This window comes from Penicillium crustosum (genome assembly GCF_028827405.1).
Source record: "Penicillium crustosum strain IBT 35664 chromosome Unknown utg000001l_segment0_segment0, whole genome shotgun sequence".
Taxonomy (NCBI): domain Eukaryota; kingdom Fungi; phylum Ascomycota; class Eurotiomycetes; order Eurotiales; family Aspergillaceae; genus Penicillium; species Penicillium crustosum.
This window is the reverse complement of record NW_026623122.1, coordinates 7,135,020-7,162,969: the sequence shown is the minus strand read 5'-3', so window position 1 is coordinate 7,162,969 and position 27,950 is coordinate 7,135,020. Positions and strand designations below refer to the sequence as shown.

Here is a 27,950-nt window from a genome sequence, read left to right as displayed (position 1 = left end):
AATGGGTACAGATCTCCCTGCCCCAACAGAGCTCAAACCTCAACCTCACCAAGGGATTCAATATCTCTCGTCAGAGCACAGATCCGACATCCATCACCAATCTTGTCCCGCAGGATTCTTGCCGTCGTGACTTTAGGACCAACGGTGCGAGATGCGGTAGCAGATCGGGTCTCGTCAACCGGAGACATTGCTCGGGGTGTAAGATCTGCAGATCGGTCACGGCTATTCGTGCTGGATTGTGGCTGTGATGTATCTGCGTGCAAGTGGGAGAGATGGAAAATATGGCCACAAGCAAAGCCAACAAGGATTTCTCGCTCTGTGGCAGAGTTATTGTTAGCATTGCTCTTTTTTGAGGATAAAATATGGAATGGTGTTTAGTCAAGATCATACCGTTTTCCCGGAAGGCGGCTTTGCAACCGCCGCATCTTCCTTGTCCAGGGCCTCCGAATTTCTTCGCGCCACTGCTCACAGATATTTGATCTTGAGCTTGGGTCTTTGCGGTCGGTGTCTTATTGAAATCTTCCTGTCTATCATCAATGACATCGAACTTGATTCCCCGGCGCTGACCTTTACGCAGCGAGTCCATTCCAAGTGCAACCTCGCTTTGCATAACCCTGGCCGCACCTTGGCTGATACTAGCTTGCAGATCATGCTCACGGATCAAGCGAGTGAGACCCTCTCGTAGACCTTCAATCTCGAGCCCGCTCGGGATCCGACGCACAAGCTTTATCGGGTCGATGGCCGTTCCGGCCTCGACTAGAAGACCGTGGATGAACTTCGGTTTGTCCATGGAGTAATCAAGCAGATCTTCCCATAGATCAGGATCCTCCTGTGATTTCGCAAATGAAATGGCCTGTGAAACATCCTTGAGATCAGATAGAATCAGATTCAAGGCTCGCTTTGTCTGGCCCATCTTCGACAAGAGGAAAATCAACTCTGGTGTGAATTTGTGGTCTTCGCAGATGGATGTGGCTTTCTCGAATGAATATGATATGCTTGTTTGGAGGAACTCCATCAGCAGAGGCCGGTCGTAGTCAGCAAATACTTCAACGGCCGTATCGGCGAAGTTATCAATCAGGGCTTTGCCTTCATCGGCAGCAAGCTTGCTGGCTGCATCCCGAGCATGGGTTCCACGTCCCCTTCTGGGCTTAGAGGCGTCGTGCGGTAGTGACTCGCCTCGCCAGAGCGCTCGGAGATAGAAATAGAGGAACAGGAACCGGTTTGCGGCTATCAACTGAGATACCACGGTATCTGGGAGAACAATTCCCGTGTATGCTTCACTAACAAGGAGCCGCGTGGGCTCCGAAGTCAACTCCTCCAGTTCGGATTTCGTGGCTGACTTCATCTGCTCTTTGGAAACCCGAATCATAATGAAGGCCGGTATATCATCAGTGACTGCGTCAAGCAAGCGGTGCTCCCGGACCAAAGCCATAGCAGCATCTCCATCTTGCAATCGGATATAGCAACGCAAGGCTTCGCGATGATGTCCTCCTACTAGGAACAACTTAGCGAGGCAATCTGTGAGGATTCGCCACTCCTCAGACCCGGCGCGCACTGATTCGGATTTCGCCTGTGCTTCGATGGCTTCTGTGACCACATTCGCATCAAACAAATCGGATGGCCATATTTCGATGAGTTCTTTGAACTTGACTAAGTCTCGTGACACATAGTGAGTAAGAATGGCTTCGTAAATCCGAGAAGACAACGATGGATTTAAGTCGACCGGGATTTGCGAAGTGATCTCGTCAATTTTATCATTTTTGATAAAGGTCCATGCCCAGTGTTCCCATCGTGGGGCGTCGCGGATGACCTTGCCACAAATGCTTGCAGCCTCAGTCCACTTCTCTTCGCTGACAAGTTGGTTGATCCAAAGTTCCCCAAGGCGAGCCTTTTCCTGTTCAGCAGCAGAAACTTTTGTTCGACCAGCCGTTGTGATAGATGATCGATCGTCGGCAAAAAATTCACCTAAACTGGTTTGAGACCTTCCTGCAGCCACGGAAACAACTTCGGCTAGGTCAGGTATCGAGCCCGCAGCTTCGGGATGTTCATCGACGAGACGCCATGCATCCTCGTACTGGCCATGAGAGTCAAGCCAGGACAAACGGTCTGCCAGATCCCTTTTTACTGCAACAACGCAGTCGTATGGGCTGTGGACAAAGATTTTGGCGCCAGGGGCACCTGCAACTTCCTGAACCTCCTTCGGAAGGGCATCTTCGGCCGCATGGAGTTTGGATATAAAGGAGGGAGCAACCCTACCAGACCCCTTATCACCACTGCTTGTGGTACTTCGGATGCTGGCCCCGGAGCTGAATAGCCGCGCAGGGTACATAGTAGCATCCAAGAGCCCATACCCAAGAGCCCCCCAGGGCACCACGCTGAACGACTTGTCCCTCCGGGGTCTTCCACGGAGGCAAGACACTCAGATGATAATCGGACGCCGAGAGACCTTCGAACCGGTTTACTGAAAGTGTATCAGCGCTGACTTCTTCCTTGGTTTCAATGTCAATGACACGAAGTTCCGGTTCCAGGCCCTTTTTCCGATTCCGGGTCCCACTGCTTCTTCCGTTACTTGCAGTTTCACCTTCGGTTTCCATATATGCAAGAATGACAAGAAGACGAGGCGTATACAATGAGATACCAGATACCACGCAGTCTGTTCGTAATCTGTGTTCAAAGTTAGCGATGGATAATTCAACGCGTTCGAGCTCCAGCTTACATTGTAACAACCTCTGCAGAGCCCAATTTCTCGCCCTTCGATGTTTTGCTTGCCCTTTCGGGGTAGACATCAATGACCCAAACAGTTCCTCCCCATCCGACGACAAGCTTTTCCACTTTCTCAGTCGACACGGTCAACTGAAGTTCTGGACTTGCTGGGTTGTCACTTGGATCGAGATTGTCCCGACTGTCTAAAGCAGATTGGTCAATCCACTCTGCGCGTGCTTTCCAAACACCTGCCATTTCATCCCAGCCGGGACGATTTGGACGATCAATATGACTGATTCGTTTCCACGCAAATTCTGTCTCCGAGGAATCCAGATGCAGATTTGACCGCATGATCTTGATGCCTTCCTCGTTGACCCAGGCTACATATTTTCCTGAAAGTGACCATTTGATTGTGCTTATAGTGCCTTCCCCGCTGTGGATAATTGTATCTTTTCCACTAGTGGATGCCAGGCCCATGGATCCAAGCCAACTTGACGCTGTGGCGGCCGCACCCCCCATTGTTGTCGAGTTGGAGGTCGCTCCAATACGGCCGCCAGTCGTCAGAACCAATTCGCCCGCTCGGCCACCAGACAGGAATGTCCGATCAGTTTTGTACTCTGGAGACAAAGCGATAGACTGGACTGGTCGACCAAAATTGCGCAATTGCACGTCCTTGGGGTCTACCAGCGACGAGATACACACGTGGCCATCAATTGAGGAGGTTCCAATGTAAATCGAATTCGATGGTATGGGAGGGACAGCTGGGTGGTTACTCAGTTTCCCTTGGCCACGGATACTGCCGGTAGTATTAGATGATCGCGTGGATGGTCTGTATTCCTCTGTGGTCTGCTTGCTGAAGGTGTCTTGCCTAAGATTCGGGAGGGGAGGTGGAAATGGCGATATCGATATTGAGGTTACACTTGCTGAGTGTGCATGATATACACGGAGGGATTGTAGAAGCGGCAAGGACATAACATGCTTGACAGGATCAGCTCATATGTCTGCGCGCTGGTGTGGCTAACTTACGACGTTCCCGTTGTGTGTCCCGACGATCTAGGCACATCGTTAGCTCATTATCATAATATAGGTTCCGCTAAAAACACATACCATTTTATCTCCTGCTACGAGGAACGAGCTTGTCGCATCCCCGTTGCGATATACTGATCCTAGGTGCTTCGTAAGGTATGCGTACTTGAGGCGGGGCTCCTCATCCTCGTCGTCCGATTCATCTTCTTCCTCGGCCTCTTCTTCTTCTTCCTCGTCATCACTGTTACTAGAGCTGTGGTCATTGTATCGTTGGTGCTTATCTTGGGCGCCTTCAGTCGTGTCTGTTGGTGAACTGGTTCGTATGGATGTGTCGTGCTTGGGGGTGCTCTGAACGGCACTTTCGTCCGGCGGTGTCGCGCCAGGCGCGTCCATGGCGAATCCCTCACAGCGCCTGCAGCTCCCGAGCTGGTTAAAGTGGAATGCGACAAGCTGGAAACGGGATTCTGTGGTTCTACAGTTGAGCCGGGGTAGGTCAGGGCCCCGAGCTTGGTTCCATGACTAAGCTGGGTATCGGGCCGCGGGCTGCAAAACGATGTCATCGACCAAGCCACTGGTGTTTTTGTTCCTCAAACACACAATGTTTGCCAGGCCATTTGTCTGCGTGAGCTGCAAGCGCCCATTATTACAGCTACCTACGCGACCGCAGACCCAATACCTTCACGTCTCTCCTCCATTGGCACTTCCCCGACGGAAGGATTTCTTCTCATCCAATGCCCACTTAAAACAAAAACAGAACAACAACGATGAACCGATTGAGTTCTCTCCAGATTCCCAGAAGCAACGTCGACGGGGGCCTAGGTTACCAGCAGCTCCCACTTCATTGCGGCGAGTAGCGGTAGAGGCACAGAGGTCAAAGGATGGCATTCACTCCAAGGCGCTCCTCAAAGAGCAAGGTTTATATCGGACTAAGGTTGGCATAACTGAGATTTTCTACCATTTTCGTCTACTAATCGTTTTGCGTCTCTAGACAGTGACTGCCTATGCTGTAGCCGAGCAATTCAACATCCGCAAAGTCAGAGATATTTTACAAGAACGAGGATATGAACCGGATCCGTTGGAAACGGGGCTCTTCCCACAAGTCGTTCATGTTCAGATACCGTTAGATTCCATACAGCGCATGACGAATCCCTCGAGCACAGATCTATCATCCGACGAAGTGGGCGATTTATTTGTGTTTCCCTCTGGTACAGTCGTAGCGTGGTCGCTCCCGGAAGGATTCACATCATTCCTAGCAACACGAACTCTCTTGCCCGCAGCAGAAGGTGCACATGTTGATGAATTGGAAACCGAGGACCTCGAATTCGTGGAGGATCCGAAGCGGGAGAACAGTGTGATCAAAGGGGACACAATTATACTAGGAACCAACTCTGGCCACGGGGATGCCGAGGGATCACCAGTGGGGCAACAATCTGTCGATACGGTGTTGACTAAGGTTGCCTTTTCCTCGGGTCTTGCCCGGAGTACGAAGTTGGCTGTCCTCGAGAGCCTTCTTTCAAGTTATTTTGAATCGACTCGGCCAATTCCGACTCTCCTGTCACAAGGATCACGTCTTCCTTTTACACGAGACTTTGTCCTCCGCAAAACTGGGCAGCTACTTAGTGTCCGAGCACAGCTCAATCTCTATTCCGAGCTCACAGATTCTCTTCCTGATATATTTTGGGACAGCCGCCACGAGCTAGGCTTAGAAGGATACTATGAGCAGGCTGGCAGAGCTTTAGATGTTGGAATTCGCATCAAACTGCTGAATGAGAAGATGGACTATGCGCAAGAGATCGCAAGTGTACTCCGGGAGCGCCTTAGTGAGACACATGGTCTCCGACTCGAATGGATTATCATTCTGCTCATTGCCGTTGAAGTTGGCTTTGAAGTATTGCGTTTGTGGAAAGAAAGAGTACATGAGCAGGAGGAGGCGCGCAGGCAGGAGGCCTAGAGTCACCTGATGCCAGAAAATGACAGACACAAGGTCAGTGAAATATTTTGCCCGCCGTGGACCAACCAACTATGATACCCCTCCACTCTTGAATGTAAGAATATTACTCTGAATGACCATCTTCAACTTTAAACGAGTGCAATACAGAATGTGGTTGCTGTTATGCAAGTAAACAAAGCCCGGATGACTCTTATCAGCTGTCCCCGCGCTTAGTCATATGAGACTCCGCACGAGGCGACTCCGACGGTACACGGACAACCTTTGTAGCCTCCTGAGTATACCTATCCCTCCTCTGAATACGACAATCCTAGTACTTATCTACTTGTCTATTGTTATATTCTTCATCTGCTTCAATTTCACAAGTGTGTTCCCTGATATCACCACAAACGGCTGCCATCGATGATGCGGGGATCATCACAACAGTTCATGGGGATCCCTGGACCCCAAAAGATCCTCAAGACCGTCGGCTCACTCTGGCTTTCACAAACTTCAAATGAGAATGCAAAACCCGGAACTTCCTCGTCGTGCCCGGCCTCGGAAATAAGTTGCCAAGCCAATTACCACGGTCAAGACACCTGCTGTTTCAACTACCCCGGCGGTCAAATGCTACAGACGCAATTCTGGGATGTCGACCCTGCACTTGGCCCTGAAGACGCATGGACTATCCATGGGTTATGGTGAGTTTGTACTATATTTCCAGATTGAATTAGTATACAACTAACTAACTCTTCCAGGCCCGATCACTGTAACGGCGGCTTTGACCAATTCTGCGACTCCAGACGCAAGTACAGCAACATTTCTCTGATCCTAGTTGATGCGGGCCGGGGAGACTTGCTCGAATACATGAGCGAGTATTGGAAGGATTTCCGTGGTGACGATAGCAATCTGTGGCAACATGAGTGGAACAAGCACGGCACTTGCGTCAGCACCCTGGAACCAGACTGCTACTCGGACTATCTACCACAACAGGAGGTTGTGGACTACTTCGACAAGACTGTTGAGGTTTATAAGGAGTTGCCCACCCATGAGGTTAGTTTGATTCTCTCGATCAATGACCAACTATATATATTCGGATCAAACAACTAACCATATATCAGTTCCTGGCCAATGCCGGCATCATCCCATCCCAAACACGAACCTATGCTCTTGCCGATATTGAAGCTGCGCTGGAACAAGCCCATGGAAACCCCGTCACTATTCGTTGTCGAAGCGGCGCCATCAATGAGGTTTGGTACCATTTCAACATCGCAGGAAGTCTGCAATCGGGAGAATTCATCTCTGCAGGCCCAGGTCGGTCAACCTTCAAAGTTACTCACTCTGGTAGATTGCAAGCTTACAAGATGACTAGATGGCCTGAAGTCCAATTGCCCCTCTAGGGGAATCAAGTACCCACTGAAGCATGCTCGCCACGAGCCTACCCATACGACGACCATAGGTCACCCCGAGCCTACGTCACCAGGTACTCCGTTTACAGGCCGAGGTAACTTGATTGTGGAGAGGCTTAACAGAAAGCATGGTTGCATCATCAGCTACGGAACATGGTTTTCGTCAGGGACCTGTGCGACTTTCCGAGCCGAAAAGATCTCCGGTTCGTAGATGTGCTTTCCGCATATGATGCCTCTGCTATTGTTTGCTAACATGAAGTAAACTGTATCTTGCAGATGATATATTTACTCTGAAATCTAGCAAGGGGCCTTGTGCCTTCGAGCGCGACGCCCTTGCTTGCGGACCCCACGTCACCACGGCAAGCGAGTTCACCGTATGTATACCCCAAATCGTTTTACGAGATATCGTTTCAAATCCTCACACTGCATATAGGCCAAGGATGGTAAGCTCGCTTACAGTGATCACACTACCTTCTATGCCGACAGTCCACCCAAGGGGCGTACACAAAGTAATGTGTATGCTTCGCAAGGGGGGGCGGCCTATTGAGATTGAGATCACCTGGACTTCGAAGTAGATGATCATATTCACTATTGCTTTGCCTTCCTATGCCTCTAGTGGAAATTAGGTCATTGAGCAGGCATATCGGGATGTGATAGAGTTGCACAGAAATCCCAGCATAGAATGGGGCGAGAAGACTGTCAGTCACCGACTGTTTCGAGCAGAATTGCTCGAATAATTAGAAATACCAAATAGAAATGCGCGTTGCTTACGGTTATATTTTAGTATGTCATTTTGTTCTGAGCGAATATTTCCAACTTCGAGTTTTAGGTGTACATTGATAGATTTGAAGGTATTTGCCCTCTTTACATTACGCTGTATGGCTCTTCGTCAGACCATTTATTTTCCTTGCTCATAAAATATAAATTAGAGGATTCAAGCTACGATTCTACAATCCAGACAGTAACAAGATGATATGGAACTAGATGTAAACTGTGTGCATAAAAAGTTCAACATAGTAGTACAGGCTATCGGCAATTATGTCTGTCATCGAAGGAAAATCCTCCTCCAAGTAAGTCATCTTGTTGACAGGGTAAGTACAGAAAAGATCCATTGAAAGTAAAGACATCAAATACATATCGCATCATCAAACATATAAAAAGAAAGGTAAACACCGGGAATAAACACGTCGCCATACATCAAGCATCTTCAAAGGGATGAGACAAGGCCAAAAGGACGTGAATATTGAGCAAATCGTTCGAAAAGACAAAGGGAAAAAAAACAAGGAGAAATACAGGGGGTAAATATGGGCAGAAAGGGCAAAAAGGGCAAAAAGGGCAAAAAGCAAATAGCCCGAAACACCCGCATGTCCGCAAAGTTGTTTCAAATCCCGAAATGTGCAGAGAAAGTAAACGCCCGATTTTTTGTCATGGGTCATTAAAGTGTACAAGGTCGTCCCGTATCGTTGCAAAGAAGTGTCGCCGTGAAGAAAATGATAAGCCGCGCCGTATGTGTCGTGCTCTTATTTTGTGTACCAAAAGCCGTTCAAGGGTCCACCAGGAACTCGCTGGACAAGCAGTCGATTGGGTCTGTCAGGTCATCATCCATGTGGGGAAGACCAGAGAAGGTCTTCTCGGGGTAATATGATGAGACAGAGGCGAAGTCGGTGGTATCCACGAACTGATAAGTGGAGAAACCGGGGAGACCCGAGTGACCGAGATGGCCGAACTCCTCTCGCAACTCGTCGGATGGATCTTGAGTCATGAAAATATCAATCTCCGAGCCGACGGATGATTCAGCCAGGGTGGGCGCCGAGCGAGGGGAAGACATCTCCCGAGGCGAGAGAGCAGATTCGCTGTAGAGAGATTCCTGCGAGTACGTGGATTCCTGCGAGTATGTCTGGGAACCAAAATTTGATCCGTACTCGGCCATTGCCTGCTCGTATCTAGCGTGAGCGAGTTGGGGTGGTGACAAGGGCAGCATGTCATCCTCGAGCTGAGCATCGAGGGAGTTGTAGGTTTGGCACGGCGGGGACATTGTGTGGTATCTGTCTCCTGGGGAGGTTGGCGGCGTGAATGACGAGACGGCAGTGGACGGGGCGTAGTTGGGCGAGTTGAACACAGGAGCATCTTGCAGAGTGGGCTGGGTCTGGGCTGAAGTGATTGAGGCTGACTTTTCAGCAACACGTTGACGAGTACGAGTGGACTTAGCCTGGCGAGTTTCGATATCGGGACGGCTGTTCTTCTTCTTCGGGGGACGGCCACGCTTGGTAGTCTTTGGAACCACACCAGTGAAGCCTCCAACACACATATCGCGCTGGCGGTGACGAGTCAAGGCATCTTGTCTAGCGAAGCTGGCACCACAGGCACATGCGAAGGGCTTGTTGCCACTATGTGTCTTGAGATGGCGCTTGAGATCGTGTCCGCGCACAAAGTGTTTTTCGCAAATGTCGCATTTGAATTGACGGTCTCCGAGATGTGTTTGGACGTGGGACTTGATGTTTTCCTTGCGACCAAAGCGGCAAAGGCAGCCTGTAAATAGACAGACCCACTTTCCATCTTTGGGGTCGGGGCCGGAGATGAACTTGGCGATTTCGTCGGTCGAGATACCGGTTTGCTGGACTGATGCCTTAACTCGAGCATCAAGGTCACCATCGTAAGCAACTGACTCGATAGGAGTCGACACAGTAGATTGGGATCGCTTCTTGGCTCTGCCAGTGGAAGATGTGAATGAGACATTGGAATTTTGAGGTGTCATTCCGTAAGAGCTCGGGGATGGCATATCAGCAACCTCGGGGAAGGACGCGGTAATCGGGGAATTCACGGGGGACGGCATTTGCTGCTTAATCTGCACGGAATTGACATAGGGGGCTCCTTGGAAAGACTGGGCTCTTTGCATCTCAGCTGTGGCAGGGGTTTGGGGAAATGAGAAACTTTGGGACTTGGAAGGTGTTGGGTCATTGCTGTACATGGAATAATCAATAGATCTCTTCAATGGGGTAGAGTCGGGGGTCATGGGGGAGTTGTCTGCAATACGATTAGCTTCAGGCGCGTTAGACTGAAGAGAACGACACATACAAGCAGTAGACATTTGCGAAAGGATCTTCGCAGATGGAGCCTTTGGTTGAACAGAGACTGGGTGCATTTGTCCGGCATACGCCGTCACCTGCTCGTTTTGGACCATTGGCATGTTGCGCTGAGGAAACAATTCCCAGTCGGCATTGCCAATAAATTGTTCCTGTTGCTGGTTCGAGAATTGTTCTTGTTGCATGCGGTGCAAGGCAAGCTTCAATGGTGTGTTTTCGGAGCATTCACTGGCTGATCGAGACAAAGCCGGAGCACCGACGGAAGAGGGCGCAGGGCTGCCAGTGGTGGTGTGGATCGCTTGCAATTGTTCTTGGTTGAAAGCCTGGCAGTCAGACCCGAGCGATTGGTGAGGTTGATATTGATATGGCTGCTGCATGTGCATGCCTGATGGAATGAAAGACCGCTCGGGCTGCTGGGCATATTGTTGATACTGCTGTACATCCCTCTGCTGATATGGGAAACCTGATTTTTCGTTAAAATAATCTCGCAGCTGCGAGACCGTCTTCGGCATGTGTCGGTCCATAGGTGGCTGTTGACTGAAAGAGCTGTAGTCCACAGTCTGGCCTCGACGATGTGACCGACGGGTTTGCATATTGGTCATGACTGGCGCAGGCTGGTATGGAGCAACTGGTGTGGAGATTTGACGACGATGACGACCGGTTCCCAGCGCGTTGGAGTTCATGATTATATCGCCGATTGACGGATGGGTCCTGATTGAGGTGTCAGTATGTGAATAAGAAAGCAATGGGCAACAGGGAAGAGGAAGGAAAGTTGTTAGAGCCTCAAGTAGCGCAACTCAAGAGTATCAAGTTCAAGTAAACCTGTCACACTGTGGATTCAGAACTGAACCTGAAAGAGCAGAAACACGGATGTATGAATGGTTTCCCAAGTTTGGTTCTGGGGCCCAGATCTATGTGAGAGACCCGTTCTCATCAACAATCGGGGTGTTGGCATAGCAACGCCTTAGCCCGGGCGTCTGGGAAACCAAGGCTCTGACGAACATCAGCCCCACTCCCTTGCCCTTTGATTTTTTTTTTTGGCCCTTTGATGATCACCTTGCTTAGAATTATTCGGCTTTTACTGCAAGGGCAGCTAATCCCTGGGATAATACTCCATTTAAATGTACGTAGACTTAAGAAAAAAACCAACTCCTCGGTTGGTTTCCGAGGAGATTCAATATAAACAAAGTCGATCTCATATTATATAGACCTTGGCTCCATATATAGTACCCATAGGCCGATAGGCCGAAAGAGTCCCCATGGCGTCACATCCAATATTTTGATCTTGCATATTCGACCTGTCCAACACGGGATAATATAGGTGGCCTCAGGCACAAATCCATGCACATCACTCGTGAATCACGTGATGGGCTCTCTGCAAAGACGGGCCGACCTTTTCCCGTCACTGTTTTACCGCCTAACACGTGATTGATATCAGTCAGCATTTTCTATTGAGCTAGACTCCTTTCGGCTATATGACCCACCCACGTGACCGCACAACGATTTTAATCACCAACCGGCTTCCGCGCACAACGATCTTTTTTAATCTTGCAAGGTTGAGGAAGACACGACTGTCGAGGTGAGTCTTGGTCCTATACAGGCAAATAGGAATGTGATGGGCATGCGCAAATAGCATGCAGTCCATTCTCTCTCTACCTGCCACATTTTTATCATCGCGAGCATCCCACTGACTTTATCGCAGGCCTTCATCAAGATGCAGATCTTCGTCAAGACCCTTACGGGTAAGACTATCACCCTTGAGGTGGAGTCCTCCGATACCATTGACAATGTCAAGTCCAAGATCCAGGGTAAGCACAACGGAAATCCACGAGCCACGATCGCACACATGCGAGGCTCTTAAAAAAAATATACAGAAAAGGCGACATGGGCTAACCCCGCACTAGACAAGGAGGGTATTCCCCCTGACCAACAGCGCCTGATCTTCGCCGGCAAGCAGCTCGAGGATGGCCGCACTCTTTCGGATTACAACATCCAGAAGGAGTCGACCCTTCACCTCGTCCTTCGCCTGCGTGGTGGTGGTAAGAAGCGCAAGAAGAAGGTCTACACCACCCCCAAGAAGATCAAGCACAAGCACAAGAAGACCAAGCTCGCCATCCTCAAGTACTACAAGGTTGACGGTGATGGAAAGATCGAGCGTCTTCGCCGCGAGTGCCCCGCTCCCGAGGTATGTGTTCACACTTTTTTTTTTCGCAAGACAATATCCTACAATTTCAGTCAACAAAAACTAATTCATCCTTTCTTATAGTGTGGTGCCGGTGTCTTCATGGCCGCTATGCACAACCGCCAGTACTGCGGTAAGTGCCACCTCACCTACGTCTTCGACGAGGCCAAATAAATGGTCTAAGTCGGGCCGTGGTGTGCTGTCACCGAGCTTGAGCATGGTTTTCTCTGGGCTGGGGCAAGTGATGGAGTATCACGGTTGACGTTGGTTGATGATGGTTCCTTGGTATACCCATGTGCTACAGTCAATACAAAGAATAAAACTAGGCATCCGCCGAAAACTCAAAATTCCCACGTAATGATAAACTCGTATGTATTCGTAGACTGAGATATTGTCACTGTCTGGTAAATCACTGTACTGCTAATAGCATTGCATAAAGCCGTGCAAGCTCTCACTCAACCTATTCCGGGACTCCAGCTTGGATATTGGAATACTTGCTCTCGGGGAACTCAAGAGCATTCTCTGACTGATCCAAAGCGCCTACGCCACCCATACCGTCGACAAAGATACCGATCAAGCTTCCCTCCGCCGGATCAGCCTCCTTACCCCCCTTGTCACCGCTGCTCTCCCACCACATACCACCACCCAGTCCGCGCTCGAGGATATAGTTCGCCTTGACCTGCGCCACATGGGGCGTGTCGTAAGAAACCATCGTGCGCGAACCGCCATCATAGCAGTAAGAGGCACCGGCTTCCTCATCGAACTTTTCCTCGGCCCCGGGTCTGGGCAGCGCCTTGTAATCCCACACCCCGTTCTCCCAGCTGCCCTCTCCAACTCCGGAGAAGGGGGCGCCGGGTCCATCAGTGTTTTCAAATGCACGGCCGTACAATGGCATTCCCATGACGATCTTTGAGGCTGGTACACCACCGTTGTTGATGTAGTAGTCCAGAGCAGCGTTGATCGAGAAGGGTGTGGATGCAGGGTTTGAATCTGAGTGGGCGATGTTCGCTTGGTGGCCAGCGTTGCTGTCCCAGCTGCCGGCGAAATCGTACGCCATGAGGTTGTAGAAGTCTAGCACGGGGGTCATCTCTTGGAATTTAAGCTTCTCGTAGTTGCTCGCGCCTGGAAGCAGTTAGTTTGGTGGTTCATGGTACTTTCCCGTCATCGAGGTTATGGTATAAACATACCGGCAGGGCAGGCGATTGTCAAGTAGAAACGGCGATCGGCACCAGCCTCTCTGTCGAGAACCTATTTCCCGTTAGTTGGTCCAATTAAAGATTTAGGAGAACGATATACCTCTCGGCACTTCTGGAGCAAGAGAACAAGGTTCTCAGCCTCAGCGTCATCTGAATATAAAATAAGCCTCGTACTTCCTTCAAGTATGTTCTGACAAACTCACCTTTGGGGTATTCCCAATCGATATCAATACCTATAAAGAGTCAAAATTAGCATTGTATACAGTCCTGAAGTGCTTAGCCGACGAAACGTACCATCGAATCCCAGATCAAGAACCAGGCGTGTAGCGGATTCAGCAAATGTAGTGCGACCCTCCTCGGTGCTTGCAGGCTGCGCGAAATTCGCGGAGTAAGTCCAGCCACCGATAGAAAGCAAAACCTTCAGCTTGCGGTTCTGCTTCTTGAGCAGGAAAAGCTGCTTGACACATCCGTACGCATTGTCACCGACATCGTTCCACGAGTCTGTCGGGTAATGCTTCTCGACGTCGGACCAAGAGTCGGTCAAGTACCTGCAGTTCTGGGTCAGGAAATTCTTGTGCAGTCTGTAAGGGTCAGGAGCAGGACTTACACCTCGCCGGTTTCAGGACGGACGTTGGCAAATGCATAGAGAATGTGTGTCAGTTTCTCCGCGGGCAGATCCTGGGGGTTGTAGTTGCGGCCGTAAATTGCCTGTGGGGTATGTCAACATTCGTGTTTTTTTCGGTGTATATGTCCAGCCAGTTAGACATAGTGAGATGATATGCAGATCATGCAAAAGTGAAATGAAATGAGGTAAGTAAAGTTAAGCACATACCCAATTGACGAAGTAGGCGACTGATTTGATTTCAGACATGGTTGGTGCGGGGTGGGTAGTACGGGGATAGTTAAGGTATTGCACGAGGACAGCCACAAGTAGGACTGTAAACAAAGCAATGGATTTGAGACGATACGCCACAATTTTCAATTCAGAAGAAAGTTATGTTCGAGAGTTTCGACCAAAACACTAAAAGGCAGCGTGCAAGTATTTCTAGGAAGTACTTTATGTCGCAGCCTAATTGTTAGTGGACTGTCGTACCTTGGAGGGTCTGGGCAAGATCAACGCCACAACGTCATTGGTCAGCCCTAGGGGTCTCACATGTGGCGGTGTATAATTCAAGGCACCAAGGCACTAATTGTGGCTAAGTATAGATCGAAAAAGATATCCACAAAGATATCCAAAAAGATAGAAGATTGGAGATGTATCTGTGCAATCAAAGATATAATCTGGATAATCTGGAGACAACCTATGTCGGTGGGAGACTATATGTATGTTTACTAAATTCCCAGAAGGGTCCAACAAAACGTGGTGCGTGACACCTCCACCTGTTCAAGGTGCATGTAACCTCATTCATAGCCAATCCCTAATATGTTTCATGTAATAGTGTGTTAGTTTATTGGTTTTGAATTTAAACTTGATTGTTTTGTGGAAGCACAAGATATGGAGTATCAAGTACTCGTGATGTTGAAGAATGTAACTCTAGGCAAGAATGCGACATGGTCCGCCTAGGAAAAAGAAGCAATACTATATGTGAAGTCATGATTGACTAGTCATGAGAACTCATTGTGATTGTACTGGTTGTGAAATTGAATATTTTGAAGATCGTTGAAGATCTCATGATTAGAAGTACATCGCGATGCGAGATCTACAAACACCTTCATAACCTCTAGTGAGCACGCTCTTCGTCAAATGGAGCTTAACATAAGCTCCCGAAGCCACGCAATTCCTCGATACATAAACCTTGGGTCAGGCGACTTACGTCCTCAGATATGGTTGGGGAATGGAGCATAGGTCAGACTTTTTTTCGGCAGTAGATCGACCATTGAACCCGTGGCAAGTGACAACCTCAAGCCGAGGAATGTTCGGAGAAGCGGCAATCCCGCGTGGTGACATAAACAGGATAGCGAGTGATATAACAAAGATCGACCGTGACTACACGTGGAGGGGTTAACGCTCTTCTTCGTCATGAGATGATCCTCGAACTTATAGATAAATATTTTAGCATGGAATTGTAGGTCCATGCATGACCCCCAAGTATGCTTGGTTTTGATGTAACCTATTTAATTTCCTTATATATATATTTCATTTCTTCTTTTCTAATACTCTCCACTTGTTCCCATGTGATGAATTTCTGGATCACAATATCTAAGTTATAAATTGATGCATGAGATATATAGTTCTATATCGTAAAATGCGAGGTTACCACTGTTTATCCACCAATACATTATTAGACCTAACTACCGGAGGTCGCCGAAGAAGTTGATTTACAAGGATCGACAGAGCATTTTTATCCAACATGCCCCACCTCGTATTAATACCCTAATGCCGGTTGTGCCGATCGTGCAAGACGAAATAGACACAGAACTATTCCTGAGTGCCGCGACGACCGAGAAGATACTAAAGAGTCAAAATGTATGGATAGGAAGTGATCCGATAGCCCACTTGGAAGTTTAACGGGAGGAAATTAAAACGTGGGAATAATAAATCCACTATAGAAACAAAGGGGAAAAAATGTCGCCTGAAAATCCAGTCCATCTATAGCTGAACTCGAGCCGCGATATGGTCGTTCGTAGTGCTGATTGGATCTACACAGCCGAACTAACGCCCTTAGCTTCGCAGCCCGTGTCGGAAATCTCTACAACTTGATGATCCACTCTGATCTGTGCAACGTTTTTTTTTTTCTTGACCCTTCACTTTAGATATACAGTGGATCTTTCAGCTGGCATCTCTGCCTCGGCGCCCCAGGTGTCTAGTTCATATGTCAATTGCCGACAGGGTCGACGAGGCCTGCATTTATGATTTTCGGTCTTTGCATGTAGTCTCTGAAAGCAATGAAAGTAAATTTTGTAGGGAGTACTTTTTGTAACTAGTACTTGTGTTAGATCCCTGTGGGGCCATTAGGGCTGTCCACGGGTAATTCCCGGCTTATTGTACGAGTACGGAGTATATATTGCGAGTCTTGTATATTAAGTATAAAACAATAGAAATTGATTCTTAGAAATAACTAATAACATTTTAAACAGAAATACAACCCAAAAAAAAAAAAAGAGGGGATATCGTAGCTATAACCAAAACCACGCAATAAAATCCAAACTCATTTTTGTTTCTTCACAGAAGGCAGTACTCACGACCAGCGCTGTACCTACCATCTCACACAAGCCCCTCTATTAAAAAGAATCATACAAAGCCCAAGGCTCCCAACCACCCATGAATCAGTAGAAGGCAAAAATCCGAAAAAAAGGCTCCCAACCTCAACCCCATGCGACATGCATTCGTTTCCGTTTCCATTCTTATTTTCGTTTCATATCCGTTTCATATCCCCATTACCGGCCCGCGACCCAGCGATGGATTGCCTCCAAGGATGGATCATCGTCAAGCCAGTGACCAGCGCGTAGATCAGCAGCTCGCAAGTCCGCCACGACATGCTGATCCGTGAAGCGAGCCAGATCCTGATGGAGGGTGGCAGTTGTGCTCTTCAACTGGGCCGTTGGATTGGAGCCGCGGAGAGCGCTGGCGCGGGTTATGGCCCATCGCCGGGCTGCGGCGGCGCGCAGGTAGATCTTGTGCGCCTGGAATCGGCGTGCACTGCTGTCCAGGATGACTCTGTAGAGAGACCATTAGCGTCTTGAAATGATGAAATACTTGGAGGCTGAGAGGGAGAAATATATATGTATATATATACATACCTTCGTAGCTCGGCTTTCTCGGTCTCGACGTTCCCTTGCCCTGTTACCGGACAGGCTTGGTAATTGGCGGACATTAGGGTCTGGGCTGAGGCTATGGACTCGCGGAGTACTACGAAGCCATCTTCCCAGTATTCTTCTTGGGATGCTTCGACATTTTGTTGCGAGATGTGGAGCAGGAGAGTGCGGTAGTCGTTGATTATCTCTGCGACTCGCATAGCGCGGGCTTGGTTCACTGCACGATTATTAGCAGTTTGTTTCGGTGATTGGTTGAGATGATTTTGGAAAGTAAGCTTACATCCGTCTGCCATGTTTCTGGTAGATTAAGTATATAAAAAGGATCAGACGATGGACGAGTAGGAAGAAGGCAAAAAGCAAGTATAAAGAATGGATATCAACGATAGCCAATGAGAGATGAAATAAAGGCAATAGTCAGAGGAACTGATGGTCCATGAAGTCGAGATTGTTAGGCCACCAACGGTTCTTGGGGGAAGTAGGAAAGATATAAGTTGTTCAAAGGTTGTGGTGTGTCTCTCTCCTTACCCCATACATGACAATCCTCAATAGGTGGACCAGAAAAGGAAAAAAAGCCAGAATAGTACAAAATAATAATAATATGAAACCAAGGATTTATCAGCCCGCTACAGCGGAGCCGACGTCAGGATACATCATCACCAAGAGAACGAACTGCACCAATAGACGGGCAAGATCCCACGATCAGGGAGCTCGGGTTGTCAAGCACAGCTGGGATGGGACCGGGCAACACCATAAGCTCCCGAGAAACCGTTTACGGCATGACTAGGACCATCCCTGTTCCGAGGAGATGGATCGGTGGAGACAGTTAGGGAGACAGGAAGGAGGGCCCAGGAAGGAGGGCCCATATGTCGCATGGGAAAAGAACTGGCCTATTGTCTTTACAGTATTCCGAGCTGTGGATTTGAAGTGGAGAGAGTTGTCCCGCATATGAGATTAGGTTCCTGTGCGACCGATTTGGGGATTTTCGTAAGAAGAGACAGATGGTGTTTCATGATGCTGATTGGAGAGTATGAATGAACTACTCAGTGGGGAACCATACTTTTTTTTCTCCCTTTTTTTTCTTTTCTTTTTCCCTTTCTTTTTTTTTTTTTTTTGCGATGCATCATGGCTCGTGGGACCCCTGTTAAAATCCAGAGACATAGAGCAAGGGCAAAAAAGTCGAGACCTCAGCCTTGGACCTGCATTAGACGAGATCTGCTCGACGTGTAGTGGATCTGACAGTTAGGGTGAACATGTTCAGCTGATATTTGCCACACTTATTCTTAGCCTGGGACTCTTACTATTAGCCACTTTAGTCTCCCCTAGCCTCTCTAGTTCAATTGACAATACCAATCATATACCAAGAAAGACCATTGAGAAAGACCATTGGACGCATCGATGAATAATTTATGGGCTGTCAGGATCCAGCCACCGCTAAGCCACATGTGGCACCCCGCACAACAGACTCGTAGTAGTAGCATGCCCGTCCACTGTCTCCTTGCTTTTATGCACGTACGGAAGCTGTGATAAATCGGTAATACCGAATTTTCTATCTAAAAATTTTCTACGGGTGGCGGATTCTCCAGTAGTTTTGACAGGCTGGATATGGTCTCGGACCACCCGACGGGGTTACGCTATAGTATCCATAGGTAGTATCGATAAGAAATGGATTTATGCCCGAGTATCCATAATACCAGCGATAATATATGCATGTTTTAGTAGTATGGAGTCAATATGCAAGATGAGAGCCCCGAACATGGCCGAAAGTATACTCGTGCAGGAAACAATTGAGTTATCATTCACAGATCGTCTGCTTCTCTAAAATAAACACCGTTGTCCTTCCATTACTGGTCGATTACCTCCATAGCTTGCAGGCCCAGCTCGCTCAGTCCTTCTCGGCTATGGCCTGCAGCCGTTCATCAATCTCCTCTTCCGTCAGGGCACGGAATGCTGTAGTGGTTCCCTCCTCGCCATCGACCCGCGGCCCACCAACGATACCAATCTCAATTTCGTGCTTCTTGAAGTCAACACTTAGCACATTGCTGAGAGCTGTAATGCCCAGCTCCACAACCTCCTCCCAACTACCCGCGGCCGCATCCTTGTTCTTCAGCTTCTTCTCCAGGTAGTTCAACGCCTCCTGCTGCTTGGGGCCGGATGCTGTTGCCTTGTACCCAACGTAGTAACCGGCTGGGTCACACTTGTAGAGCTGCGGGCCGCTCTCATCATCGACGGAGATCAGGGTCGTAGCCACGCCAAGTGGTCGCATGTAAGCCTGGAGAGTTTAAAAGAGATACATGTCAGCCATTCTGTCTCTCTGGATGAGATGGTTGCACGGTGGCGGGGAACACATACCCTTTGTGTGTAGACTTGGTTGATATTTGCCAGACGCTTAGCCAGGACATCGCACGGCATCTCATATCCGAACTTGTACCGGAACTCAGCAGCCTCACCACGGGCCCGGTCGACAGATGCGCGAGCATCTGCTATGGAGCCGGTCATCACGCAGCCTACGGAAGGCGAGATCCGGAAAACATGTGAAACGGAGGAAGGGTCGATCAATTTGTCCTAGTAGACAGCAGATTAGCATGAGCGCAACCCCCAAGCTATAAATGAGGAATCCATCTTACAGCGACTTTCTTCTGCGAGAGCACCACGGCACAGTCCTTGCCCCTCACACCGATGGAGGTGATGTTGGCCGAAGTGATGGCCTTGAATGCATATTCTGGGAGATGTTTGGTCAGCGGTCATAATAACAGCGTACGGATTGAGACCGCTGAGCAGGCTGAGGTGGAATCGTTGACGAGTGGGCGATACATACCAACTTGGTACAATCGACCCTGGTCAGAGAAGATAGTGATATGTCTATCGTAGGCGCTTCCTGCGGAGAGAACCAAGGTCAGTCGGGGATGAAGTCATGAGGTTGGACTGAGCCATCATCAACGAGGGAGCATACCAGACATGACGGCGGATCTTCAAGTATTTTATAGCTAGATTAAGAGAAGCAAAGGAAAGAAATGAGGAAGGAGGGTCCGAGAGGATGAGATGATGGGGGTTGATCAGTGACGCGTGCCAGAGCTGCCTGAGCTCAAGCTTGAGGTCAGCTTCACCGCCTTCCATGTTCCTGTATCAACAGCCCTGAAGTTCACCAGCATTGGTCATGGATTTCCACTATTCGTGAGTTCGAGGTAGTTCACGGAATAACAAGGGCCTATAAGTTGATTTCTAGAAGCCTGGCCCAGATTTATTTTTGCTATTTTTTTTGTTCGATCTTGAATGCGTGAAATATCAACCTCGAAGAGAAAACGAACCATATAGATATCTACTACACATACTTCAATGCATATCCGGACGACACGAGGATAAAATGACTTTTGACATGAACATAATTACACCGTCCCAAATGCTGTGGTAGAGATATATACACATCCAAACCCTAGGTAGCAACCTGAATCCTATTTCGTCAGAACTATTCGCTGTCACTCTCGCTGCTCGAGATTTCGATCTGAGCAGTTCTGAGCTTTCGCTTCTGCGTCTTTTTCGGCACAGCAGGCTTAGGCTTTTCTTTGCGGACTGGTACAAACTTCTCCTTCTTCTGCTTGGCAGCCTTGGTCTCCTTAGGCACTGCAGCACCACTGGGGGCGGACGATGAAGGAATCTTCGCAGCACTCTGTTTGGCCGGGGCCGGGGCAGCAGACGACTTGTCATCACTATCACTGTCGCTGTCGCTGCTGCTGCTGCTGCTGCCGCTCGACGAGGTGTCGTCATCGCTATCAGGCGCGGGCTTGTTGACAGCCTTCTTGGGAGCCGGGGTATCATCATCACTATCCTCACTGCTGCTGCTGATATCCACAACCATAGTTCTGTTCTTCCGCTTCTTGTTGACCACGGGCTCGGGAGCCTTGCGTTTCGGTTTCGGCTTCTTCAAGTCCTCAGCGCTGAAAAGCTTGCCGGCAACAGCGAAAAAGACCAGCTCTGCTCGCTGCCTCTTCGGCAAACGCTTTTGAACGTCTCCCTCCAACTTTTCTCCGAAGTTGACGTTGTCCAGATCCTCATCTCCCTTTGGCAAGCACTCGCGGAACGCATTGATAGCTTCCAGGTACTCGGGGTTTGTTGAAGGCTCCCGGGTCTCCCCTTCTTCGTCTTCCTTCGGCTTGTCAAGGTCCATATCGGCCTTGATCACCTCCCCTCGCAGCATTGCTCATTCGCTCCTTGGCGGCATCACCCTTCAGGCCCTGCATGTACGCCAGCAGTGATGTATTGTACTTAGAGGGGACATGCTCAAGCGAGTACAAGTGCTTGAACAGGTTGGTTTCCCGGTTCTTTTGGAACTTCCATGTGGCGCGTGCTCGGTGGTAGTGGCTCAGGTACGAGAGAATAGGCGTCTCGTGGATTGGGGCCTCAGCCGAGGCGGTACCGGCTTTTCTTTGCTTCTTCTTCTCCCGTTTGCGCTGCTTCATCTCCTCGGCGGTCTTGTCTCCGGCGTCTTCGGTGTCTGCTTCGGCTCCGTCGGTTGCGGCAGCATCATTGCTGTCGACATCGTCCGACTCACTTTCAGAGTCGCCGTCGAATTCCTTTGTTCCGGGTCCGAATGAAACTCGCTTCTTCTTTTTCGTGTGCGATTCATCATCCTTGTCTTTCTGGTCGTTGTCATCTTCGGTATGGCGGCGCTTCTTCTTTTTCTTCATTTCGCCGTCGGTCTCGGGAGCCGCATCTTCGGAAATGGACTTGCGCTTTTTCTTGTCCTTCTTGTCGGACTTGGCGTCCTTTTTGCTGGGAGTGGACTCCTGTGCGCCTGCAATTCCCTCCTCTCCTGTAGAATCCTTCGACTTCTTGAGCTTCGATCCAAGCTTTTTCGACGCTGGGGACTGGACGTCCGTCTGGGGCGCCATCCTTGCTGCAGGCGGGTTGCGACAGGGCCTAACGAGAAACAAAATAGAATTGAGAGGAGCGTGACGCTCTAAAGAAGGCTGGAGTCTGAAGTTCAAGGCCTGTAAATGCGACCTCGACTGTGGTGCTGAGATGGTTGGGCGGAGACTACTTTTTTTCTGCCGATCAATTGCGCCAGCCAATCATATTGTCTCCTCTTTCTACATACTCCGAAGGGCTAACTATTTGGAAGGGAATTACCAATTGAAACATATCAAAATAATCAATATTGATGTGCAGGGTACGGAAACGTCGGTCAGAGAATTGTGCCTAATGGTCTTGATGTTGATGTACCAGTGATCTACAGGTAAAATCTTCAAGGAGCAAAGAAATGGAGATCTATTCACGGAGAAGAGGGAAACAGGAACCGCGATCTCCTATGGGACGCAAAGACGAACGAAGTTCCAGCAAACGGATGCTATTGAACAACTGGCTCCACAATACAATGTGTGATAATTTCTCATCTTGAGCATGTACGTCGTGGAGAGTCATGGACGTGGAGGGAACCTCAAAGGAAACAAACAAAGTACGACTGTATAACTTGTATGGCATTGAGAGTGGCAGAAGACTGTGTAAAGGACACATATGGACACGACAATAACATGGTACCTAGAGCATGCGCAATAGACAACTTCCTCTCCAAGTGCCCGGACAAGCCTTACAGTTGATAAAAAAGGGCTCGCATCGTATGGGGTTAGTGTAAGCCCAATGACACGGTGAAGCCAGACATAGTCAAGCTGTGAGGGTCAAAAATTGAGGTAGTCTTTGACTAGGGATCTCACCCGTGCACACTGGGGAGAGGAAAAAGAAGAAAAGAAATCTGGAAGTCGACCTTATTTATACTCCATGGCAGTTAAGGGCGGTGACTTTTCTGTCTATACTTGGAAGTCACGACCGAAGCCACCACTGAAGATCCAAGTCTATGGTCTGGCAGATTGTGACGTAACCTAGGTAGTTCTAGATCTAATGCCACGCCGCCTCTATCTCAGCCCCAAGTGGTTCTAAGGTTCCAAGGTTGGCAACTATAAATCGTACTAACACTGACATCGAGGAGTTTTACCAACTAGCTACCAATAGCCATTAGCCCAAGATATGATGAGCATTTATAGTAGACTAATAGAAATAATGTCAAAGTCTCGAGTCAGATTTTCAGATCAAGCTTTGTGCATGGACACGGGCTTCTGGTATCGAGATGTCTGTAGCATAGGGCGTATTAATGCATTTTAGGATGCCGAACTTATAGATCTGAACTCAGAAAGCCGCGTAGATCGAAGATCGAAGGTCTCGACGAGGATCATACATGGCACGGGGGCACCTAGCACTTCGACACTCTTCGGGTCGTTTTGATAAACGATGAATTCTTAGCATCTACATAGACGGCCTGCAGAATATGGGATGAGTGACTCTAGGGAGTTGTATGCTCCATCTGAAGATTGGCAACAAACTATGGATGATCGACTGGATTTGATGTTATAGATGGACAGGACCCAGATCTTGGCTAAAAGCTTGGCATGGGATAATTGAGTTTTATTGGCTGATATCAGAGAATAGAAGATCTCCCAGCGCCCAACCTCTTGTTAGCGATGAATTTCTGCATTCAATTGTATGATTTTGGTTGATTTTCTAGTATGTATTCAGCTCTTGATAGACTTGTATACACTTCAATGAAAAGAAAGATATCGTGGAACTCGTCAATCGCATTAATGATGCCCTCATAGGAGGAACGTGATAGCGGCAGACATCTATGTCCCAGTCCCGGAAGCAAACCCAGGATCATTAGCCCCAGTATCCCTCCTCTCTCGGCGAACCTCCTTCTGTACAAAGCTCTCAGTCCCAGATCCGGTAGCCGCTGCAGACGCAGCAGCCCTCCGTTTCGCCTTCTCCCTTTCCTTCTCCTTCTCCTTATCCCTGGCGCTCGGACCAGCCGCCTTCCGCCGTTTAGGCAGTTCATAGACATCATTGAAGTTCATCACAACGCCCAGGAAACGCATATCCACATCCGGCTGGTACGACAGATCGCCGAGGAGGACAGTCAGACGGGAGCGGAACTCGGCGGAGAGTTCGCGGAGGCGGACGCGAAGCGAGGCAAGCATGTTGTCGTCGGCGGCGAAGTTGGGGCCAGATATTGAAAGCGGGGTGTTGACACCATCTACCCCAGCACTATCGGGTCGGATGTCCGGGGAGGCAATTGATGTTCCGGCCCGGGTGCTGGATTGACGGGAGAGGAGATCACGCTCTGCGAGACCCCATTGACCCTGGGCGGAGCGAGTCTCGATCTTGGCGTTTATCTCCTGGCGGCGGGTAAATTCCGCAACGGAGAAGGAGTATAGGCCGTCCACGGCGTCTTTGTAGGCAAGCATGAATTTGAGAATCTGGTGGAGCTGACTGAGGAAGCTTTCTTCGGGTTGTTTGGCGGAGGTTGAGGTTGAGGTGCCGTAGCGTGAGGAGGATGCAGATCCTAGTAGACCCTTGTGGGTGATGGAGTTGAGGTATTTGGTGTGTGCTTCGATAAGGTCGTCCAGTGTGCAGTCCGGTCTCCGGATGGCCTCGAGTAGTTGTTCCCAGCTGGACTCGATGACTTCGAACAGGATATAGTATTGGAGCTGATTGACGAAATGGATCATTTCTGCAATCACGCAGCGTGCTCGCTTCCAGTCTGCTCCGACTTTGTCTTCCACGTTGCCTAGCACTCCTCGTGCACCTGTCATGCATCGTCGCCAGGTACTGTTGAGTGCAAACTCAACTCGCTTGATGCGCCAGAGGAAGTTGAACACTTTCAAGTATTGAGTTGACGCCCAGGGTGTGATGACCACGTCCACGGGAGCGTCGATTTTATATTCCAATGTGAAGCAATCCCATCCAATTTCACCGTGGCTTAGCTCGAGCATACGGGCATCAAGCCGGCGCAGCACTTCTGGGGTGTCGTATTGTGCATTGGAGGCACGGATAGCATGTTCCAGCTGTGCAGTTAGGGTATGTCGGTATTGTGAATTTGCTGGGCGATCCAGATTTGTGGCAAGCGATTCCATGAGCAAAGCAATGAAGTCTCCTTGGCCCAGTAGCAGGTAACTCTTCAGTGCTTTTAGATGATCGAATAGGTTGAATTTTCCATTCATTAAGGAAATCAATCGAGCCATTGTGGTCTTATATGCCTCATCAATGGAGATCTCGAGAGTGGCAGTGTCACCATATCGAAGCTCCTTGGAGGCTTTCTTTGAATAAGCTTCCACCCACGCTGAATCACCGCAGCCATGGCGGATGAAGTTCAAGGATTTTCCAATCAAGAAAATCTTCTTCGCAAACTCCTGAGTGATGATTGAAGGTAGCATGTCATCATCAAGCTTATATTTGTCCTCCCAGACGCTAGTTGCAAGCCGCCGAGGGTCAGTCTTGGGCCGGAACTCTGGATCAGCGACAAAGAATTCCTTGTATGGATCTGACAGTTCACCATCATAAATCCATAGTCGTAGCATATCGTAGAATGGGCGCGTCACATGTGCAAGAAGTTTCTCGGCGAATGCGCACACGAAGGGATCTCCGTGGGATGTTGAAAAGCCGTGTATTAAGGAAATCAACTGGCCACCCCTCTTGCCTATGATATATGTGTCAGCCATTAAGAAAGTCTAGTCATTTGTCTGTGCACTCACTCTGAGCCTCTTCCACAATCAAGCTCATCAGCCGAAGGGCCATCGTAGCATCTCTCGTCCACACCACACACCGCTTCAAGGTAACGCCACCCTTTCGTACACCTTGAGGCTCGGTTCCATCTCCAATCGCGGCCAGCGCCTGTCGGATTTCCGCCTCTAGTGTAGCCACCAAGCTAAGATATGCGCGCAGCTCAACGGCAATGGCAGCTCGCAAGCTCTGGTTCACCAGTCCACCTTCTTCGCCCCCCACAAACACAGACAGTCCTTTATAAAGGAGACAAGGCTCCGCCAAGGTGTTAAGAAGTGAAGTTATTGGCGCAGATAGATTGGAGGGTAATTTCAAGCTCGACGAGGAACTAAACTGCAGATTCGACGAAGACAACCCTTGCAAGTTGAACGGAAGGTCGCGCAGGAGCCTATTCTCAACAGACCCAGACATTTTGGCTGGGCCCGATGGATTAGCACTCGAGGGCCGAGGCGAAGCAGCACGAACATCCTCATCGCCGGAACGATCATTCACCCCAGCATCAACGCGGGTGGCTGGTATTTCAGTCGCGCTGCGCCCCGCCTGGTCTATAACATCACGATCGATATCATGTCGCAGTGAGCTCTGCCGCTCCATCTTGGGCGGTAGTACGCGTTGGTGTTGCTGCGAAGCCGACGAGCTGACGGCGGGGCCCTCATCCTCCGAGTCGATCATCGTACCCCGTCTTGGACGTGCACCACCCTTCCCCAGCATATTGTGCAAATGCGCCTCGTCCATCAACGGGCTCCGGCTTCGTTCCCCGCCCTCCATTGGCTCATCCGAGGCAGACAACTTATATAGCAAAAAGAGGATACCCCATTTCTGCGACAGCACAGGCTGCGTCAGAAGACGAGAGTAGAGATTCGAAAACCGCACCGCCTTATCCGGGCTGACATTTTCGCGGCGCAGCTTGCGCTTAATCAGATCTGGCGCGTTGTTAATGCTCTCTGTTCCCGCGAGACTTCCGCGGCGTCCACCAAGCCCCGCTGGTGATCCTGGGTCCGGGGCGTTGGTGCTAGCGTGGGTGTCGAGGATGCGCCAGGCGCGCTCCATGAGGACATGGTGACGGCGGCTTTCGGCTGAGGCGAGGGCTTCTTCTGTGTCTGAGTAGTCCTCGTCTTGGATGGCGGAGATCGGGAGCGCGGGGGTTAGGCCGTCGACTAGCTGGGAGAGGGCGTCATCTAAGCGGCGCCCGCGTGCAGGGTTTCGGGCTGGATTTGACATCGTCTGCCCGGTGCCCTAGTGGGCGAATTGTTCGGTATCTTGTATCTGTTCGCTCGTGGTTGGCGTCTGTGGGTGCTTTGTTTGCGGAGGAATTGTTGGGCAAGAAGAGATCGCTCAGGCAGCGGGTTAGGGAAGAAGGTCGCGAACCAAGCCTGATACTAGACTGTAAAGTTTCAACACACGTCTAAGATGATCCCTCCAAGTTGCATTTCAATGGACGTAACGCGGACTCAAGCTTGAAGCTTGAGTGTTTGTGTTTGTGATGTTTGGCGTGTGTTGGTGCCAATTCCCTAAGGCATAATCCTTATCGTCCTATCGCTATCTGAGCTTGCCCTTACCCGCCCGGCGATATGATATCTCCCTGTCATGTAAAAGTCCATGGTTGTTACTACAACGCATCTCGAGACTCACAACTCCATGTCCTTTCTTTATAATATAGGTCCTCTGGGATGTCTTACAGGCTTCTCCTTGGGTTAGTTTTCCACAACAATTAGATATCTACACATGAGCCCATCTACATAGTTTAAAACCGCAGTATGGCCTTCACCGACCAATCATGGAATTATGCATCATGGAATTTGCGCAAGGAACTTGGGCCCTTCGGTCCCAATTCCAGCAGTTGTTGAGCTCAGGCTCAGCAAATGCACAGTCAAAGTATAGCCAACGTGTACGCAACACTGCGGGCATGACTCGGGGCATTTTAGAGCAGACCCGCTATAGTGACGTCCATGATCATACAGGATCTGTAGGATTTGGAGCCACCCCAGAGGCGACCCTAACAAAGCCTTAATTGCTTAAATTTTTTTTTAGTGTTATCTCTATTCTTCCTATTCTCTTCCCTTTCTCTTT

At 49.4% G+C, this 27,950-nt stretch overlaps 11 protein-coding genes across 11 annotated transcripts; 4 read left to right on the top strand and 7 right to left on the bottom strand.

Annotated features, from left to right (window-relative positions):
* Positions 1-32: 32 nt before the first annotated feature.
* Positions 33-4,122, bottom strand: N7487_002707 (CLH domain-containing protein; the record flags this gene model as incomplete). The annotated part of the gene is made up of 6 exons (XM_056870454.1): positions 33-316; positions 391-2,399; positions 2,455-2,664; positions 2,717-3,681; positions 3,730-3,756; positions 3,811-4,122. The coding sequence occupies 6 exons, from the start codon at positions 4,120-4,122 to the stop codon at positions 33-35; spliced, it is 3,807 nt and encodes a 1,268-aa protein (XP_056735238.1).
* Positions 4,123-4,327: 205 nt separating this feature from the next.
* On the top strand, positions 4,328-5,680 carry N7487_002706 (RMD1 family protein; the record flags this gene model as incomplete). Its single annotated transcript, XM_056870453.1, has 2 exons — positions 4,328-4,660; positions 4,718-5,680. The coding sequence occupies 2 exons, from the start codon at positions 4,328-4,330 to the stop codon at positions 5,678-5,680; spliced, it is 1,296 nt and encodes a 431-aa protein (XP_056735237.1).
* A 402-nt stretch (positions 5,681-6,082) lies between these two features.
* N7487_002705 (T2 family ribonuclease) lies at positions 6,083-7,612 on the top strand (the record flags this gene model as incomplete). Its single annotated transcript, XM_056870452.1, has 6 exons — positions 6,083-6,357; positions 6,415-6,709; positions 6,778-6,970; positions 7,029-7,268; positions 7,342-7,439; positions 7,499-7,612. The coding sequence occupies 6 exons, from the start codon at positions 6,083-6,085 to the stop codon at positions 7,610-7,612; spliced, it is 1,215 nt and encodes a 404-aa protein (XP_056735236.1).
* Positions 7,613-8,608: 996 nt separating this feature from the next.
* Positions 8,609-10,831, bottom strand: ace2 (putative C2H2 transcription factor (Swi5); the record flags this gene model as incomplete). Its single annotated transcript, XM_056870451.1, has 2 exons — positions 8,609-10,089; positions 10,141-10,831. 2 exons carry the CDS (start codon positions 10,829-10,831, stop codon positions 8,609-8,611), a joined length of 2,172 nt encoding a protein of 723 aa, XP_056735235.1.
* Positions 10,832-11,613: 782 nt separating this feature from the next.
* N7487_002703 (ubiquitin-ribosomal 40S subunit protein eS31 fusion protein) lies at positions 11,614-12,588 on the top strand. The gene is made up of 4 exons (XM_056870450.1): positions 11,614-11,727; positions 11,851-11,956; positions 12,053-12,333; positions 12,415-12,588. Exons 2-4 carry the CDS (start codon positions 11,863-11,865, stop codon positions 12,502-12,504), a joined length of 465 nt encoding a protein of 154 aa, XP_056735234.1. The 5' UTR covers positions 11,614-11,727; positions 11,851-11,862; the 3' UTR covers positions 12,505-12,588.
* A 202-nt stretch (positions 12,589-12,790) lies between these two features.
* Positions 12,791-14,397, bottom strand: N7487_002702 (glycoside hydrolase family 18 protein; the record flags this gene model as incomplete). The annotated part of the gene is made up of 7 exons (XM_056870449.1): positions 12,791-13,452; positions 13,518-13,578; positions 13,627-13,676; positions 13,730-13,759; positions 13,821-14,074; positions 14,134-14,234; positions 14,359-14,397. The coding sequence occupies 7 exons, from the start codon at positions 14,395-14,397 to the stop codon at positions 12,791-12,793; spliced, it is 1,197 nt and encodes a 398-aa protein (XP_056735233.1).
* Positions 14,398-16,904: 2,507 nt separating this feature from the next.
* Positions 16,905-17,575, bottom strand: N7487_002701 (uncharacterized protein; the record flags this gene model as incomplete). Its single annotated transcript, XM_056870448.1, has 3 exons — positions 16,905-17,184; positions 17,268-17,499; positions 17,563-17,575. 3 exons carry the CDS (start codon positions 17,573-17,575, stop codon positions 16,905-16,907), a joined length of 525 nt encoding a protein of 174 aa, XP_056735232.1.
* A 1,589-nt stretch (positions 17,576-19,164) lies between these two features.
* Positions 19,165-20,396, bottom strand: prs2 (proteasome core particle subunit alpha 1; the record flags this gene model as incomplete). Its single annotated transcript, XM_056870447.1, has 5 exons — positions 19,165-19,551; positions 19,632-19,844; positions 19,907-20,001; positions 20,098-20,153; positions 20,233-20,396. The coding sequence occupies 5 exons, from the start codon at positions 20,394-20,396 to the stop codon at positions 19,165-19,167; spliced, it is 915 nt and encodes a 304-aa protein (XP_056735231.1).
* A 349-nt stretch (positions 20,397-20,745) lies between these two features.
* N7487_002699 (WKF domain-containing protein) lies at positions 20,746-22,168 on the bottom strand (the record flags this gene model as incomplete). Its single annotated transcript, XM_056870446.1, has 2 exons — positions 20,746-21,419; positions 21,460-22,168. 2 exons carry the CDS (start codon positions 22,166-22,168, stop codon positions 20,746-20,748), a joined length of 1,383 nt encoding a protein of 460 aa, XP_056735230.1.
* Positions 22,169-23,947: 1,779 nt separating this feature from the next.
* N7487_002698 (tubulin gamma complex associated family protein) lies at positions 23,948-27,101 on the bottom strand (the record flags this gene model as incomplete). Its single annotated transcript, XM_056870445.1, has 2 exons — positions 23,948-25,797; positions 25,853-27,101. 2 exons carry the CDS (start codon positions 27,099-27,101, stop codon positions 23,948-23,950), a joined length of 3,099 nt encoding a protein of 1,032 aa, XP_056735229.1.
* A 571-nt stretch (positions 27,102-27,672) lies between these two features.
* N7487_002697 (uncharacterized protein) lies at positions 27,673-27,891 on the top strand (the record flags this gene model as incomplete). The annotated part of the gene is made up of 1 exon (XM_056870444.1): positions 27,673-27,891. The coding sequence occupies one exon, from the start codon at positions 27,673-27,675 to the stop codon at positions 27,889-27,891; it is 219 nt and encodes a 72-aa protein (XP_056735228.1).
* Positions 27,892-27,950: the final 59 nt, after the last annotated feature.

What these genes read in the sequence shown, in the direction of transcription:
- N7487_002703 (XM_056870450.1), top strand. Translation starts at nt 11,863, where the DNA reads ATGCAGATCTTCGTCAAGACCCTTACGGGTAAGACTATCACCCTTGAG. An exon ending in TGTCAAGTCCAAGATCCAGG is followed by an intron (nt 11,957 to 12,052) that starts GTAAGCACAACG and finishes ACCCCGCACTAG; the next exon opens with ACAAGGAGGGTATTCCCCCT. An exon ending in GCGAGTGCCCCGCTCCCGAG is followed by an intron (nt 12,334 to 12,414) that starts GTATGTGTTCAC and finishes CCTTTCTTATAG; the next exon opens with TGTGGTGCCGGTGTCTTCAT.